Genomic DNA, 16,225 nt, shown 5'->3' on the forward strand with positions numbered 1-16,225 from the left:
CCAAGGTTAGGATTATAGCACCCCAGAAGCACCCCTTTTGGTGGCTATTTCTGATCATAAACACCTCTTCCTTCAGGTGTAACCATTAATCTGATTGTTATAGGAATCACTTTCTTGCTTTCCTTTGTAGTGTTATTGCTATTGAATTGATCTGTAAGCAAATTAATTTTGCTTGTTTTGGTCTTTATATAAGTGCATGTGTATTTTTGTTAATTTTTCTTTTAATGGATGGTGACAGTTTAAAAAAGTCACCTAGGAGAGTAGTCTCAAAGCAAAAAAACATGTATGTGCTTGCTAGTATATATTTTGGTCTAGTACTCATCCTTTGCTACATACTTAGTTTTAATTAAATATTTGGATATAGGAACTAAGAAGTTGTTTCATTTTTATCTGGTATGTCAGTTCTGTATTCTTTTAATATTTGAGGTTAAGTTCTGAATTTTATAAAGTTAATGTATCTTTCCATGGAGACCATGTAGAAAGTACTTATAGTTCTCTGTTGCCATGATAGCATAAATATCCATGATGATCTTTTTACAGTTAGGAAGAAATTATGTGCTGAGTGCCTGATGTCAAAGTTGAATCATGAAATGTTACTCATTTTCAGAACTTAATGACAATTTTAATGTATTAAACTATTTTAATAGACTATAGGCAACTTAATATCTTGTAGAAAAATGAAATTTTTAAAGTACAGATTATATATGAATACCTAATTTAGGGATAAAGATTTCCACTCTTACCTTGGTCCCACTAAGAATAATGCTAGAGGTTTCTCTTAGTAGTATTAGATGTCAGACTTTTGACCTACTTGTCCTTGGTTTGCAAATGGCCTAGTGCTGTTTATAGTTGTATAACTTTAGCACAAGTGGTTTCTATAGCTACTGTCCAGTACCAGATGTAGAACAGTGGGAAGCTTTGATAAAGGGAGCAGGATTTTTAAACAAAAGCCGGACATGGGTCATTACCCTGACGCTGAACTGAGGCCCCTTATATTCAGCACTGTCATTTACCTTTCATTTCACTCTCTACTGATTACAAGAAAGAGAATGTACTCACTGTTTTTCTCTTCCATCTCTTTGCCTTCTTCCTCTTACCTTATGTAAGAATGTATATCATAGCTTTAATCCGTTTTAGAATAAGGAGTGAGTCTTTCTTGACAAAGTTAGATGAGCGTTGTTAGTTTGGTGGCTTTCACTATGATGACAGCATCATTGGTTTTTACTTATCATAGAATAAGTTTCATAAGCCATTTGTACTCAGTTGTTTGCAATGAAACTGCTGTTTTATGTAAACTACTGTCACTCTGAGAATATAAATGACTTAAGATTAATACTAGTGAGGTAGTAGAAATCATTATCTCACTATCAGGAACTGTCAGTAAGTAAAAAAGGACAACTTAAACCTGACCCATAATTATAACAGAAACCATTTGGATTTCTTATGAATGGCTCTGGTCTTCTACAGCTTAATTCCCAAAATGACACTTTTCTAGGGGATATGTCTTGTTTTTAAATGGTAATTTTATACATTGATGATTATCCTCAGGTATTTTCATCAAAGTCTGGGGGATTCTATAAAAGTAACTTCTTTTGGCAGTAAAAGGACACAGTAAGGGAGAACTTGGCATTAGTCAGAATGTGGATGGGGGTGATGTGAGAGTTGAAACAGAGAGTTGTTTATAGTATAGGATGAGGTTGAGGGAATCCAGTCTGTAGTAGAGGATAGGGTGAGGGGCAAGGAAGTTGAGGAAACTCATACATGATGACTTCCTTTTTCTCTGTAAAACAGGTTGTAAGTTTTTGCTGGGGGTGAATAAACATATTAATGTAAGGTCTTGAGGACAGATGAAATTTTATAAAAGGTGCTGTGAGAAAGAGAAACAAAACTATATTTTTTAATGATTTTTACATTCACGTACTTCTCGTATTTTTGTATGTTTTCTTTCCCTGACTTAATTACATGTTCCCTGAGGGGAAAGCCCTGTTTTTCATCACTCATCATGTGTTTATTGGACTATTTGTGTAAGGTGGTGACGCTAAACTGAGTTAAGTCATAGTCCTTATCCTTAGAGAGCCTTGCACGTAAGAGAAATGGTCACTTGACTCGTTCCAGCCTCATGTGTTTGGTTTTGTAGTGATCTGTGCAAGGTGCTATGTGAACACCATAGAGCATCTACTTGAGAAAATGGTGCTCAAGCCAAGAGAGGAAGCCAGTATTTTGAGCAAAGGTACAGAGGCATGAGAGGGATTGTGGAACATTCAGTAATCCCTAGACATTTTAGCATGACTGAAATACTAAGTATTCAGGGTGGGGGGAATGGTTGGTTGGAAGCAAAGTTGAATTCCAAAGAATGCCTGCTCCTGAAGGTCTTGACGTACCAAAGAACTTCAAATTTATCTTTTTGGTGATGGCAAGCCATGAGGGTTATTAGGTAGAAGAGTGGCAGAAGTTGGTGTTTCTGCAGGCAAGTTTGAGTTGTGGAAAGATACCTGCGGTACCAGTGTGGAGGCTCCTGACGTCATGCAAAGATGATGAAGCTATAAACTAAAAAAGGTAGAATTGGAGATTGTAGAGGAGTTAATAGAATGCAGAGTTTTTGGGCAGGTAGACACGATAGGACTTGACTGATTGGATAATTGGGCGGAGGGTGACAGGTGTTAAGATAACTTCCAGAAATCTGGGTTGAGATAATTGAGTGGATGATAGTTTTTTTTGCCTATGTTTTTCTCCTTTCCCCCTCCTCCTGAAGCATGTGGGGGCTTTTTTGCAGTCTCCCAGCTGCCTTCCCTGGTTCTGCGCTTTCTCCTGCCATTGTATTTCCTACACAGTAGCCAGAGTATCTTTAAGAATGTACATAGGTAAGCTCTGTGATCTCATGGCACATTGGTAGTGCATCTGACTCCAGAATGTAAATAGGTATTGAAACTCCCCTGCCTAAAAGTCATCAAGGACTTTCTGTGGAATTTAGAATGAAATGCAGAATCCTTCCCATAAGCTTCAAGGCCAGTGTGGTCTATTTCTGGCCTGTCTCTCCCATTTCATTGTGTGTCACCTTTGCTTTTGTTGCCTGAGTCTTAGCCACACTGGCCTGTCTTCAGTTCCCATAGTGTATTCTCTCTTTCTAGTCTCGGAGTCTTCTCACGTTGAGTTTCCTCTCTTGTTGTATTCCCTACAGTGTTTTCTTCCCCTCTCTTTCTATAAGTTTAGTTTCTTTTTTAGTTCTCAGGTAGATACTAGTTCTTAGGGAAGTCTTTTTTGTCCATACTCTTTACACCATCTAGCTAGCTGTCTCATATTCTTATGGTAACCCTTTCTTTCCAGTGTTTAGTCACAGTTAGTAATGCTAAGTATATGTTTAGGTATATATTCTTAAATGTCTGTCTTCCACTTGCATATAAGCCCTGTGAATTCACAGATCTTGACAGTTTTACTCAGTTCAACAAATACTAACGGAATGACTAGTAACTGTTTAGGGATTATTTGAGGTCCTCTGGAATTAAAACCAGCCAAATTCAATAATATTTAAATAATCTATTTGAAGGCAGAGTAGGAATAGATAGTTAGCGCTCAAAGTTTTCTTTTTGAAAGTACACAGAATTTTGTCATTACCCTGACATCGCTCTTCAAAAATCAATGTTACAAAATGTTTGAGTCCCTCAATACCTAGGCCTCATTTCTAATGAGAAGCAAACCAAAAAAGTAGTCGAATTCACCATATTGTGGAAAATCATAACACCTTCCCTCTGTTTAAGGAGGAGATGATAGCAAAGAGTGGCAGGTTTCTGGGAGAAAGCAGTAATCAGAAGGATAGTTTTACCTAAGTGGATTTCTCAATGAAGAATCTTCAGTTCCTTTAAAGTCTGAGTGATTTATGATGCCCAGTTTGAGAAACACTCTTTCATGTGTCTATTCTCACAGTGTAATTCAGGGTATCATTATTTCCATTTAAAGTATCTGCCTCAAATGTTACTGCAAAACATACAATATTGTTTCTTTTTTTGAGAATTTATTCCCATTGAGATTAAAAATTATTAAATTATAAGTGGCTGAAGTACTTTCCTTTTAATGTCTTTTTTGTTCCTTACTCTTTTATGTAGAGTTGTAAAAATAATTAACTTGAATAAGGATTAACTTGAACAAGGTCAGTTTATGTACTTTTTCTTTCTTTGATTAGAGGATAATTTGCAGTTCTAGGTTGGACATGGAGGACAATGATATACTTTAGAGCCACCAAGGTGGATTTGTATTTGTGTATTTCCACATTATCCTTTAAAAAATAAAATGGTGTGAATAAATGCTAATGTTTCCTTACGAAAGATGGCCATCGTGGTCATGTTGGTGCTCTGCGACTCTAGATGTTTACAACAGGTAGGACTCAAAAACAGGGAGGGACTGACGGTCAGAGATGTACAGTCAACTGTCCTTTAATGATCATCAGGAAATACCTTAAGGAATGATTTATCTACTTCAGCCAGCAGAGGGCAGTATACACATAAAAGTACATTCAATTGTAAGGTTTCTTTGGCAACTGTGTTAAAATTCCTCGAGTGGTTTATGTTCAGAATTAGCAGGACTGATAGGACAGGAAATTGGCTGGGTGGGACAGTGGTTACAGGGGTTTTGTCTAAAAGCTTAGATCAGAAATACATGCTACCATAATGTTGCTGTACCGTGAGAAATGTCCTCTGTCAAACTCCACTTCGAATGACCCACTAATCTATCATGTGGGAAGTTAACTCTTTAACTATTGTTTTGATATAATTTCTACTAAAAAAAGAAGTTTGATGGAAAAAGCATGGGTTTCAAAGTCTGATCTAGGCCACAATTCTGCAAATGCTATCTACTGACTGTGTGATCTGTGACAGACAACTTAGACTGGTTCAGTTTCCATTTCCTTATCTGCAAAATTCACATAATGATCTTCTAGGAAAAGATGCAGTAAATAATTGACTTTTGTAAAATAGTTGTAAATATAAGTTGCTTTCTTGAATCTGAACTTGTTATTTCTTGTCAAATTTATGCTGTTTATCTTGCAAGATTGATAGGTTTGAAAGCAATATAATTCCATTATATAGCCATCTGAGGCTAGTACAGGTTTTCCTCCAGAAAGTGTTATAAAAAAACAATATGTTTGGTAAGGTGTTGATATCTCAAATAGATAAAGAATTTATAAAGGTGAACACCAGAAAAAAAGCAACCTGATTAAAAAATGGACAGAGGACCTGAATAGACATTTTTCCAAAGACATGCAGATGCCCAGCAGACATATGGAAAGATGCTCAATATCATTCATCATCGGGGAACTACAAATCAAAATCACAATGAGATGTCACCTCACACCAGTCAGAATGACTAGTATCAAAATGACAAGAAATAGCAAATGTTGGCAAGGATGTGGAGAAACAGGAACCATCACGCACTGATGGTGGTAATGTAAATTGGTGCAACTACTATGGAAAACAGTGATTTTCCTCACATACCATATGATCCAGTAATTCCACTACTGGGTATTTACCCAAAGAGATTAAAGACATGAATTCAAAAAGATATACACACCCCTCTGTTCACTGCAGCATTATTTACAATAGCCAAGGCACAGAAGCAACCCAGGAATTCATCAATTGATGAATGAATAAAGAAGATCTAGTGTATATGTACAATGAAATACTATGTAGCCATAAAAATATGGGATTTTGCCATTTATGACAGTATGGATGGACCTAGAGGGTATTATGCTAAGTGAAATCAGACAGAGAAAGGCAAACACTATATGATTTCACTTAGCTGTGGAATCTAAAAAGCAAATGAATACATGGACTCTTTTTTTTAAGATTTTTATTTATTTACTTGACAGAGAGATAAAGAGAGAGGGAACATAAGCAGGGGGAGTGGGAGAAGGGGAAGCAGGCTCCCCGCTGAGCAAGAAGCCCAATGTGGGGCTCAGTCTCAAGACCCTGGGGTCATGACCCAAGCCAAAGGCAGACACTTAGTGACTGAGCCACCTAAGTGCCCCCAAACTGACTCTTAAATACAGAGAACAAACTGGTGGTTACCAGAAGGAAAGTGGGTATGGGGGGATGAGCAAAATAGGTGAAGGGGATTAAGAGATACAGACTTCCAACTATAAAACAGGTGATGGAAATGAATACATGTGCAGTATGGGGAGTATACTCAATAATATTGTCATGTGTGGTGACTGATGGTGATAAACACTGTGGTGAGCATTGAGTAATGTATAAAATTGTTGAATCACTATGTTGTTCACCTGAAACTAATATAACACTGTGTATCCACTATACCTTAGCAATAAAATTTTTTAGATGGTAAGTGTCTAAGAAATAGTGTAATCGATAATCTTAATATTTTAATCATAACTCCTTAACTACTAACATGCTCCAAAATTTAACTGGTAGTTATGAAATTTGGGAAGGATAGTCTGTAATCATTTACTGCCATAGTTTTCTCTGAGCATTTCCTAAGTCTTTGTGTGTTTTTATTTTCCATGAAGTATTTTCTTGCTTACTAATAACTGGCAGAACTCAGGTCTTAGGATACATAGATGATATAAAGAATGATAGTGTTAGAGAGATTTGGAAGTGTTAGGGAAACCAGCAGTCAAATACTGGGGCAAGCTTGAGCTTGACGTATGAGGGACATCAAGGGTTGTGTTGCTTGAGGATACTCTTCTCCTTTTAGTTAGCACTTTGGTCTTCAAGATACGGAGTTGAAAAAAAAATCTGCAGACATTCTTGGTTGAGATGGGCTGGGAATGTGAATAGAGAGGAGTCATGGAAAGGTGATGAAAAATATGTAGAGTTGAATATCATCATCTCAAGTGTGAGCCCTGATAAACTGAAGATAGAATCAAAGAAAAAAGAAAAAAAACAATCAAGTTTGCCATTTTCTTCAGCATCAAGGTAGCCTAAATTCTGAATAGTTGCAAATAGTAGATTTCATATGGAAAGGATATATTTTAAATGTGTATTGTTCACAGGTGTATGGTATTTACATGTATGACATGTACGTGATAATATGTGATAGACTATAGGTGATACTGAATGTTTCATGTGGGACACTTTATGAACTATGATGTTTCCACTTAGATGAAAGTGGTAGCTGACATTCCTGGGGTCTCTCGCTCACCTTGGAGCAAGACTTAATGCTACTCGGTAATGGAGCAGCTCTTGCCAGATCTCTGACTGCACAAGAGATTTGGAACTATTGGGTTTTCAGGAGTTTTTGTTAGGAATATCTTATTTCACGATCAGCCTTTCAGAAGAAGGCATTCCAGCATAGGACCCAAACACATACCTCACACTGATTATTCTGTACTCCCGGGGAGATAAAATAGGAATTTTTTTTTTTTTCCCCTCCCAGAGGTTGCATCTCTAAGGTCTATCTAAGGCCTTTCCTAACTTTTTCCAGGAGCATGTATTTCTCTGCCTCTAGGTCCCTGTACCACTGAATATATGGTCTGGTAGGGGCTCATTTTGCTTTTACTCTATTCTGAGGAAGTCTTGAGATCTAAACTACTCAGATAAATATGCCATACATAGTAAAATGTTTTCTTTTTCTTTTGTTGAAAGATTTTATTTTTTTGAAGAAGTGATAGAGCTTGAGCAGGGTTGAAGGGCAGAGGGAGCGGGAGAAGCAGACTCCCCACTGAGCAGGGAGCCTGGCACAGGGCTTGATCCCAGGATCCCAGGATCATGATCTGAGCGGAAGGCAGACACTTAACCAGCTGAGCCACCCAGGTGCCCCGGTAGTACGTTTTCATGATAACCATTAATTAGCATAGGTAGTAATTACTCCTTTTGGGTTTTCCAGGCTTCTGCTGTTCATTTCTGTTCTCTTACTCTGATCGTCCATATTCTCTGCTTTTTATCACCAGTTTGTCCTGTTTATGTCCTTTAGGTCAAAGACAAGCTATTTTGTTAAGCTGTGTCTTTGGTCTGTGGAAGCCTATCTCCCATTGTGTTTCAGCTTTTGTCTTGTACTTTTGCTTCCCTGGGCGAGCTGTGTAATTGGCAGCGTAGGTGTCTAGACCCACTAGCAACTGAGCCTCAGTCAGTCTCCAGCCCATCCTCAGATGTCTTACGGTAAGCCTGCATGTTGGAATCTATCTTCTCGTCTTCACCACTGCAGCTCCAGAACATTCCCTGAAGTAATCTCCAATGCATTTCAGCAGAGAGGTGATCGTGTGTGGCTTGGAGGCGTCACAGGGAGGAGAGAAGACAGAAGGCAGACCTGGGAAGGACCTCACTGCCTGATTCCTCTGGTGTGGCAGAGGAAACGGAGAGGATATTCAGCAAACTGATGGTGCAGTTGACTCTCATCCCAGACAGTGAGGGGAAAGCCTCAGAATTGGGGAGAGTTTGAACCCATTTGGATTTTAGCCAGAAATACTGACATATTAGATTTGTGTTTGAACAAGTTGAGTTTGGTCTCAGTAAGGAAAATAGACTGGAGAGGGAGCCGCTGAAGGCATGGCAGCTGGCCGTTTAGGGGGAAAAGGCTCCAGAAGATACAATGAAGCTGAAACTCATTACCGACATTGTGGGCGAGAGAAGTGGATTTGAGACATTTAGGATGCAGAATGGAAGATTCGAGGTCTGACTCAATGTGAGAGGAAAAGGAAGAGGCATTTGATCCAGGCTTCTGATTTCAGTGCCCAAGTGGAGAATGACGCACGGAGCTGTGAGGAGAAGTCAAGCAGCTGGAGAGATGTCGGCATCTGGATGGAGCTCTGAAGTGTAACCAAGTGACATTTCTGCCAGGATGACGCTAGCATAGGTCAGGAAGTGGACACGTTTTCTGGAGATCTTATTTGATACAGGGATGGAATTTAGAATACTTGGAGGAGCGAATGATGGCATATCCCTTCCTTTCAGCTGACTCTTTTGAGTCAGACTTTTGATGAAAGTTGAAACGTGCAAGCCAAGGTTAAATGCTGGATTGTTCTGTATTGCTGCTGTCCTTAAACAGTCCTGAGATGTGGACCAGACTAGAATCTTCCTCTGAAATCGATGACACTCATAGGATTATGGTATCCCTCAGGCATCCTTGTGGCTCCCTAGATGTTCTCTTCATATAAAAATTTTGTTTTGAAATTATCCTCTTGTTTCACTGAAATGATCCTCTTAGTTGCTAGCAGTACATTAGTAAGACTTCTGATCCATTTCTGTTGCTTTGTGGGTAGGCAGCTCAGCTTTCAAAGCCTTAGTTTAAATCTGGATCCCCAGAGATACTCCTTGAGTTGAGGAAAAAGTTAGCTCTTTTGGAGAAATCCTCATTTGTTGCAGTTAAGAGTATGGTATCAGGGGTCAAGTAGGCATATGTTTAAATCCTTACCACTTACCAGCTGTGCTCTCTTCGGCCTGTACTCTTTACTTCCTCATCTGTGGGGGATGCTAGTAGTAGTGTACTTCTCTCTGAGAGCTGATGGGTTTATATAAAACATTGGCATTGTTTTGGCCCATAATAAATACCTAGTAAATACCACGTTTCATTTGGTATTCCTTAATCGTATACCTACAGGTTGATCAGATAAGATTTATCTTTTATCTTTTGGAAATTATATAGCCTGAAGTTAGTAACCATTGGCATGTTTTCATGTGCTTGCAGGAGTTTATAGTTAGTGTATAAAGTATATATAAGTATATTAGTGGCACTACTATACTTCGTGTCATAAAATTTAAGTAGTATTTTATTTATTATTATTTTTTAATTTTTATTTATTTATTTTTAAAGATTTTATTTATTTATTTGACAGACAGAAATCACAAGTAGGCAGAGAGGCAGGCAGAGAGAGAGAGGGGGAAGCAGGCTCCCCGCTGAGCAGAGAGCCCGATGCGGGGCTCGATCCCAGGACCCTGGGATCATGACCTGAGCTGAAGGCAGAGGCTTTAACCTACTGAGCCACCCAGGTACCCCTTAAGTAGTATTTTAAAAATTTGATACTTTACCTTTATTCTCATGGTTTACTTTTTTAATGGTGTGATTGTTAGAAGCAATACAGCATGCAGGTTAAGAGCTCAGTCTCTGGAGATGTATTTATACCTTGGCTTTTTAACTCAAGAGCTGTGTGACTGTGGGCAAGCTAGTTAACCTTTCTGTGCCTCAAGTTTCCTCATCTGTAAAGTGGAGACAACTGTAGGCTGTTCTTACACTGTCATTGTAAGGATTGAGTGAGTCAGTGTATATAAAGTGCTTGGAACAATGCCTGGTACAAAAGTAGCCCTATACCTGCTTTTGGGTCATAAGTGCCTCAGGCCTGGTAGTTTTTTTTCCTTGTGCAGAGAAAATGGATGGTGTTACTTCTTACAGTCCCTAGGGTAGTATTTTTCTTTTCACTAATTCCTGTACTGAGCGGCTGAGGTACTGATCAAATGGGGAGCTACTAGGCACAGCAGGAGTATGGGAAAGGGGTTCCAGTCCAAGGTGGTGGGGGTGACACGCAGGTTGTCCTGTATTCTTCCTGAGACCACGAAAAAGATAATAAGGAAACTCACAAGAGAATGAAGCCTTCATAGCAGAGAGAGCAAGAGAGATGAACCAACATAATTCTTAGGAGAGGAAAGTAGAATCCTATGGATAAGTGAAATGGAACACAGGCTGCAACACGGAATGGCAGAACGGTGCCACAGGGAAGGCCTTTTTTTTCTTTTTTTGTAATGAATCCGGAAATCTGGGTAGGTTTAATAATTTAGGGTTTTGTGTGATTTTTTGTTTGTTTGTTTTTTTAATATCTGTGGCAAAATCATTTCTGAAAAAAGAAATCAGCCGATGTAATTTTACTACATCTGGGCTTTTTTATTGAGTGTTAGATATGAGGAAAAAGATAAAGATACTCATCTCATATGGGAATAAGGAAAAATGTAAAAATATTTTGAAGATTGTTGTATTCCAGATATATTTATAGGTACCATTTTGATACTGAAACGTAGATAAAAAATTAGGCTTTGTATTTTCTAATTGTGTCTTTACATTTGTTCTCAAAATCACATCAATTTACATGCAGTAGAATCTGAATTTACAGAAGTACATAGGAAGTGAGATTTGAGATTTTATTTCCGATTAGATTTTTTCACAGTTTGAGATGGCTTAGTGAAATCGGACGAAGCTCATTAGCCCTCAGTTTCCTAGGATGAAGTAGAGCATTCTAACCCAGGTTTGTATTTCCAGTGCCTAAACATCAGTCTGAGCCCCAGTGCTTCCCCGTCTCTTGATGACTTAGAGTATGGAAATCACTTGCTTAGCCTCTTCATCTACTGTGGTTAAAGTTGCCAGGACTAGTTTATTTTGTGGACTAAATATGGATATATCTCCAGATAGTTTTATTTCTCTGTGTGACATCATACAAAATTATTGTTAAATATCTTTGGAGTAGAAGCTTCCTGGTGTGATGATTCTTATAGTCACAGTTGATTTCAATTTGTGCTAAACTGTGAATCTGAAGATGCTCGTGGTTGTCTCGACTTGTGTTGCCTGGGGTGATTCTCTTTGGCCCTCTCTGGATCTCTGTTTTTCCAGCAAAAAGTATGTGGTCTCTCTGTGCAGAGAATTGTTGTGTGGATCACACGAGATGAAGCAGATGAAAACACTTTTGGATATGCAAGCTCGATACAGATAGAGAGCGGTGGTGTATTTCTAATTCAGATAATAAAGAAAAACAAACATGCCCCAGAGTGGGGGAGATTTTGCTTAAAGTAATTTTGCATTGGTTTCCAGCTAAGCAAAGAAATAACTCAAACATCTTTGTTTTCTATATTTTCTAACCAACCAGAACCGGGACGAGTATTCACATCTGTTAAGCGATCACTTTCTCCTATACCAAGGTCATAATTCCTTCCGTGAGAAATATTTCAGTGGCGTTACAAAAAGAATTGCCAAGGAAGAGAAATCTAGCCAAGAGTGAAAAGTAAGATTTTGACAACGGGAAGAGTAAGGATTTAACAGGAAAGACATCTGAATGTGAACGTCCATGTATGATACAGATAACATATACTCTTTTAAATAATTTTATATAACAAAATAAAAGCTACAAAGTAAATTGGACAATTCTTTTACAATTAGCTTTGTTTTATAGATTATTTTGTTGTATGTGGTCTTTGGAACCTTATTTAATTTATATTTGTACTTTCAAGTATTATGGAAATTGAAAACAGTTATATTTTTGATAATTAATTTGCAAGGAGAACTGATTTTGTTGACTTTTTAAACAGATACCTGCCGAATATGTTATAAGCAGTTAACTAACCATGGTTAAGAATTTATTCGTTCAGTGGGTTTGTTTATTTGGTTTCTGATTGTAATTGATTTACAGTGCCACTAATAAAGCTTATTGAGGATTCCTAAAACTGTGTTGTATTCACTGTTTTTTAGGGGGGAGGTGATAAAGGAAATGATTTTTTTTTTTTTTTTTAATGAATTCCAGGCTAGTATGTAATGACAGTGATAATGGTAAGGAGGAAAAAGGCTAGGACCTGGCGACCTGAAAAGCTCCCCACCTCCTTGAAGCCTGTCCACATCTGAAGCTCGTCTATACCTTGGACTTGCTCCTGCATTCCTAGACCTTGACTGTCGGTCAAATTAACTACCCACAATTTTTGGTTTAGAGAGTAACCGATAGTTAAAGAGCAGAAACAACAACACAAGTCCTTGATGGTTCCCTAATGGTATTAGGCCTAATCAGGGCTCTTTGAAATAGAAGCTATATTTTTCTTGAAGGAGAAACTTTGCTGAGTCTACATTGTGTCCATCATGAAAATATCTTGTTTGAAAACCACTCTACCCATTAAATCAGGATGCTAATAGCTTTCCTGTTCTTGGTGGTCAAATGTATCTCAGCAGGGTAGCAGTAAACGGATCTCTCCTTCTAACCATAGCCTATTTTTATTTATGCTATTATTATTATTTTAGTGTAACTGCTGGCTTTTATGGACTCCCAATTTGAATCTGCATGGCTTAGGACCTCCAAAAGACCTGCCCAAGCAGAGAGAGGGAGAGGAGGCCATCTGCGTAGTTCTTTTCTTCTTGTCCTGCAACCCTGCATGTCAGCAGCAGATCTCAAACATTTCAGTGACTGTTTTGTTTAGGATTCTGGGTGATTTTTTGGTATACTGGGGAGAATCTAAAAGTATTCAAGGATAATTTATTTTCAGTATTTCTGTTTATAAACCATCTTACTTAAAATTTTTTGAGGTTATATGGAGGGTGAGTTTGCAACTCTGTAGCTGACTGAATTTGGAATATGAGATTTTATAGCCTTGCCCCATTTTTGTTTTTGTTTTTGCTTATCACAAAAATTAGTCCAAATAGTTCTGGAGAAGTTATATTACTTTAGCCACTTTGTCCTTAAAAATGATCTAATATTAAAAAAAATATATTTCAAATTATTTCTTCTTCCTACCAAACTGAGGTCTTCTGAGTTTCAATTCTTCCTCATCTTTATCATCAAGTTCAGTCTCCTGTTCTCGAAATATCAGTAGGTAGACTCAGAGTGTGAATGTGTGTTAGTATTTTGAAATTGGTACTTAGAAGTGAAAAAGAAACCTGATCACTTTCAACCAATTTTTATTTTAAAGCAGAGGTCTCAACTCTTATTCTAAAAAAGAGACTATTTTCTGGCATCAGGATCTTATGACTTTCTTTGTAAGTTGTAGCAGATCATATCCAGGAGTGTTTTGGTTGTATGCATGCTCCTCGTGCACTTACTAGGAGAATATCCCCTAGCAAAGTGCCTACATTTTGGATAGTCCTGGAGTATGAATTTATAGTGGAATCTGTTTGTGAACACTAGGTGGTCTGTTGGCTGGTCTATTTCATGTATATAATATGACAAAATCTATCATTTTGTTTCTGGCACATATTAAATATCCATAAAATCCAGATGGGTACCTTGGTGGTGTTTCATCAGAAGTAACATTTTTCCTATCCATTCTGGTGGGGATTTGTTTTTGCTGGGATAGCTGGGAGGAAATGGTGGAGTGGATGGTCTTTGGTGTGTTTAGCCAGAGTGGCCAGCAGATTAAAAAAAGAGAAAAAAAACTAAAATCTGCTACAAGTTTCTCAGCCACTTCCCACCCATGGTGACCCGGGTTTTGGCCAGCTCACCACTAACTTCCTTATGACTAATTCTTTAAATACAAAGATTGAGCAATAAAACATTTCAAACTCTTTAAATTCTGGGAGGTAAGTCAGTATTACCACTATTTCCTTATGGACAAAACTCACTCAAAATTTGATTCCCTTCATATTTAAGAAAAGTGGTGATTACAAGTAGAAAGAAGTTTGTTGGGACAGTCGAGTATGAGTTAACATACCAGATGCATTGTAGTGAATGTGTTTATATTATTGGATGAAAAATGTGCTTTAGAAGTTTGAGACTTAGAAATAGCTTTTGAGGTAATATGTTTTATACTCTTGTAATTAAATTAAAGAAGCAGGGGCTTGACTTTTTTTTCTGGCATCAGGAAATTAGATATTAAGGTTGTATTATCTAGATGCCAATATAAGCAAATCTGGCTCTTGAATCAAAGGCCTCAGTTGTTTTGAGTTAGGAGAACTGCTGACATCCTATGCTGGAAGTATTATCAGGTATTGATAATCCAAAGAAATACGGAATTAAATAAAATGTTTGTATGTTGGAAATTGAATATAACTTTTTGGGGGGAATGATCTTTCTATACCATTTTAGTCTCCCTAAAAAAGCACAGTGGAAATAAGCTGATGTTAATGGTTCTATTAGGAAAAAAATTCTTTGTAGCTAAAGCAGGGCATAAGTAAATAAATTCATTAATGGAGTATAGGGGTGGAAATGGAGGTGGGTGTTGCTGAGAAAATTGATGACCTCATTGTTGATTTTCCTGTTTGACCAAAAGGGGATAAATTATACCAGAGTAAGGACTTTGGCTCTTTTTACAAGAGCATGGTTTTGCTCCATTATAAAGTTATTTAGAAAACTAAACACTTGTTAAGAATCTTTTTTCTTAGAAGGATTGTATTCATAGAATAAGTGAAGTCTACTTTCATTTCCAACTCACCCACTCCCATTTTTCTCAGATATTTATCAAGTAATGTGGTTTGTAATCCAAACAAAAAAAAGTGCCTTAATCCAGAACATACACACGGACACAATAACACTAGACTGATGATGTTTGTACTTTACTAAAACACTGAGATCGTCTCTAAAACAGAGTGGTTTGAGAACATAAGGTCTAGAGTGTAAAGAATTGTAATGGAATGATAAACATATCTGTGATTCTATCTAGCCATAGAATCATAGAGACAGCACATTCCTGTCTATCCTTTGGGGTGAAAAAGCTTACTAGGGAACCTGACCCTATTTCCTTAACGGAGGCCTGCCTCAGGATGTTCATATGTTTCCCTGTGTGGGATAAGCAAATTGACGTTTAGACATAACTGAGACCAACCTGGAATTTGGCTCTTATCCCTTCCTTCATAAGCCATCGAAGACAGGCTCTTAGGGGGATGGAGGCTAAATTGTCATGGCAGTTTCTTAAGAAGCCTGGGTCATGGAACAAAATGGAGCTTAATAGATGAATGTTAAGATAAGCCAGTCTTGCTTTCTGTAGCTGCTAGCCTTATTTCTCGGGATATTAGGATGTATTCAGTATATTTTTGTCTTAGAATTTGAATGTTCTTACTAAGATAATATTGCAGTGATGCCAAACTGAACTGCCTAAAAAGGAATCTGCTTTGACCTCTATGCCTTTAAAATCTCTCCTTTAATCAAGCCTTCCTGACTCTCTCCTGAGGCTTATTGGAAGAACTCTATTTTGTCTAACATCCAGCAGTGAAGATTAGCTGGGCTTATGTGTGAAATTAGTCAAATTAAAAAAAAAAAAAAAAGGCTGTGGAGAAAATCTAAATGGCACTTGAGCTGAGTTTTGATGGACTGTACAAATATTTTATCTAGTGTGTTGTGAGTTTGTGAAGTGGATCAAGACGGTCAAAACCAGTATTGGTAAGCTATAGAAATCTGTGGAAGCTCCTTAAGTGTGTATTTATTTATTTGTAAATTATGGCTGGAATATGGCTGGCACCAGTCTGAGTGCTGCCAGCACAAACATCAAAACTTTCTTTTTTTGCATTATTTTATTTTGCTACAACTTGCACCTATGGGGAAACCGTTCTCCATAGCTATCTTGCATTTCTGTATATCCAAGGAGGTACTGACACACTGTACCCTAGACTGCCT

General features: G+C 37.7%; 1 protein-coding gene across 7 annotated transcripts in view; it reads left to right on the plus strand.

Annotated features, from left to right (window-relative positions):
* TRMT11 (tRNA methyltransferase 11 homolog) overlaps window positions 1–12,362 on the plus strand; it is a 66,425-nt gene extending 54,063 nt beyond the window's left edge. For 5 of the 7 annotated variants that reach the window (XM_047733242.1, XM_047733244.1, XM_047733248.1 and 2 more), the window contains one exon: window positions 11,789–12,362. In XM_047733242.1, coding sequence (XP_047589198.1) covers window positions 11,789–11,920 — 132 coding nt within the window. In that variant the 3' untranslated portion in view covers window positions 11,921–12,362. Of the gene's footprint in view, window positions 1–8,148; window positions 8,643–8,671; window positions 9,689–11,788 lie in introns of those variants that run through there. The other 2 variants (XM_047733246.1, XM_047733247.1) reach the window with 2 other exon arrangements.
* Window positions 12,363–16,225: the final 3,863 nt, after the last annotated feature.

This window comes from Lutra lutra, chromosome 6, assembly GCF_902655055.1.
Source record: "Lutra lutra chromosome 6, mLutLut1.2, whole genome shotgun sequence".
Taxonomy (NCBI): Eukaryota; Metazoa; Chordata; class Mammalia; order Carnivora; family Mustelidae; genus Lutra; species Lutra lutra.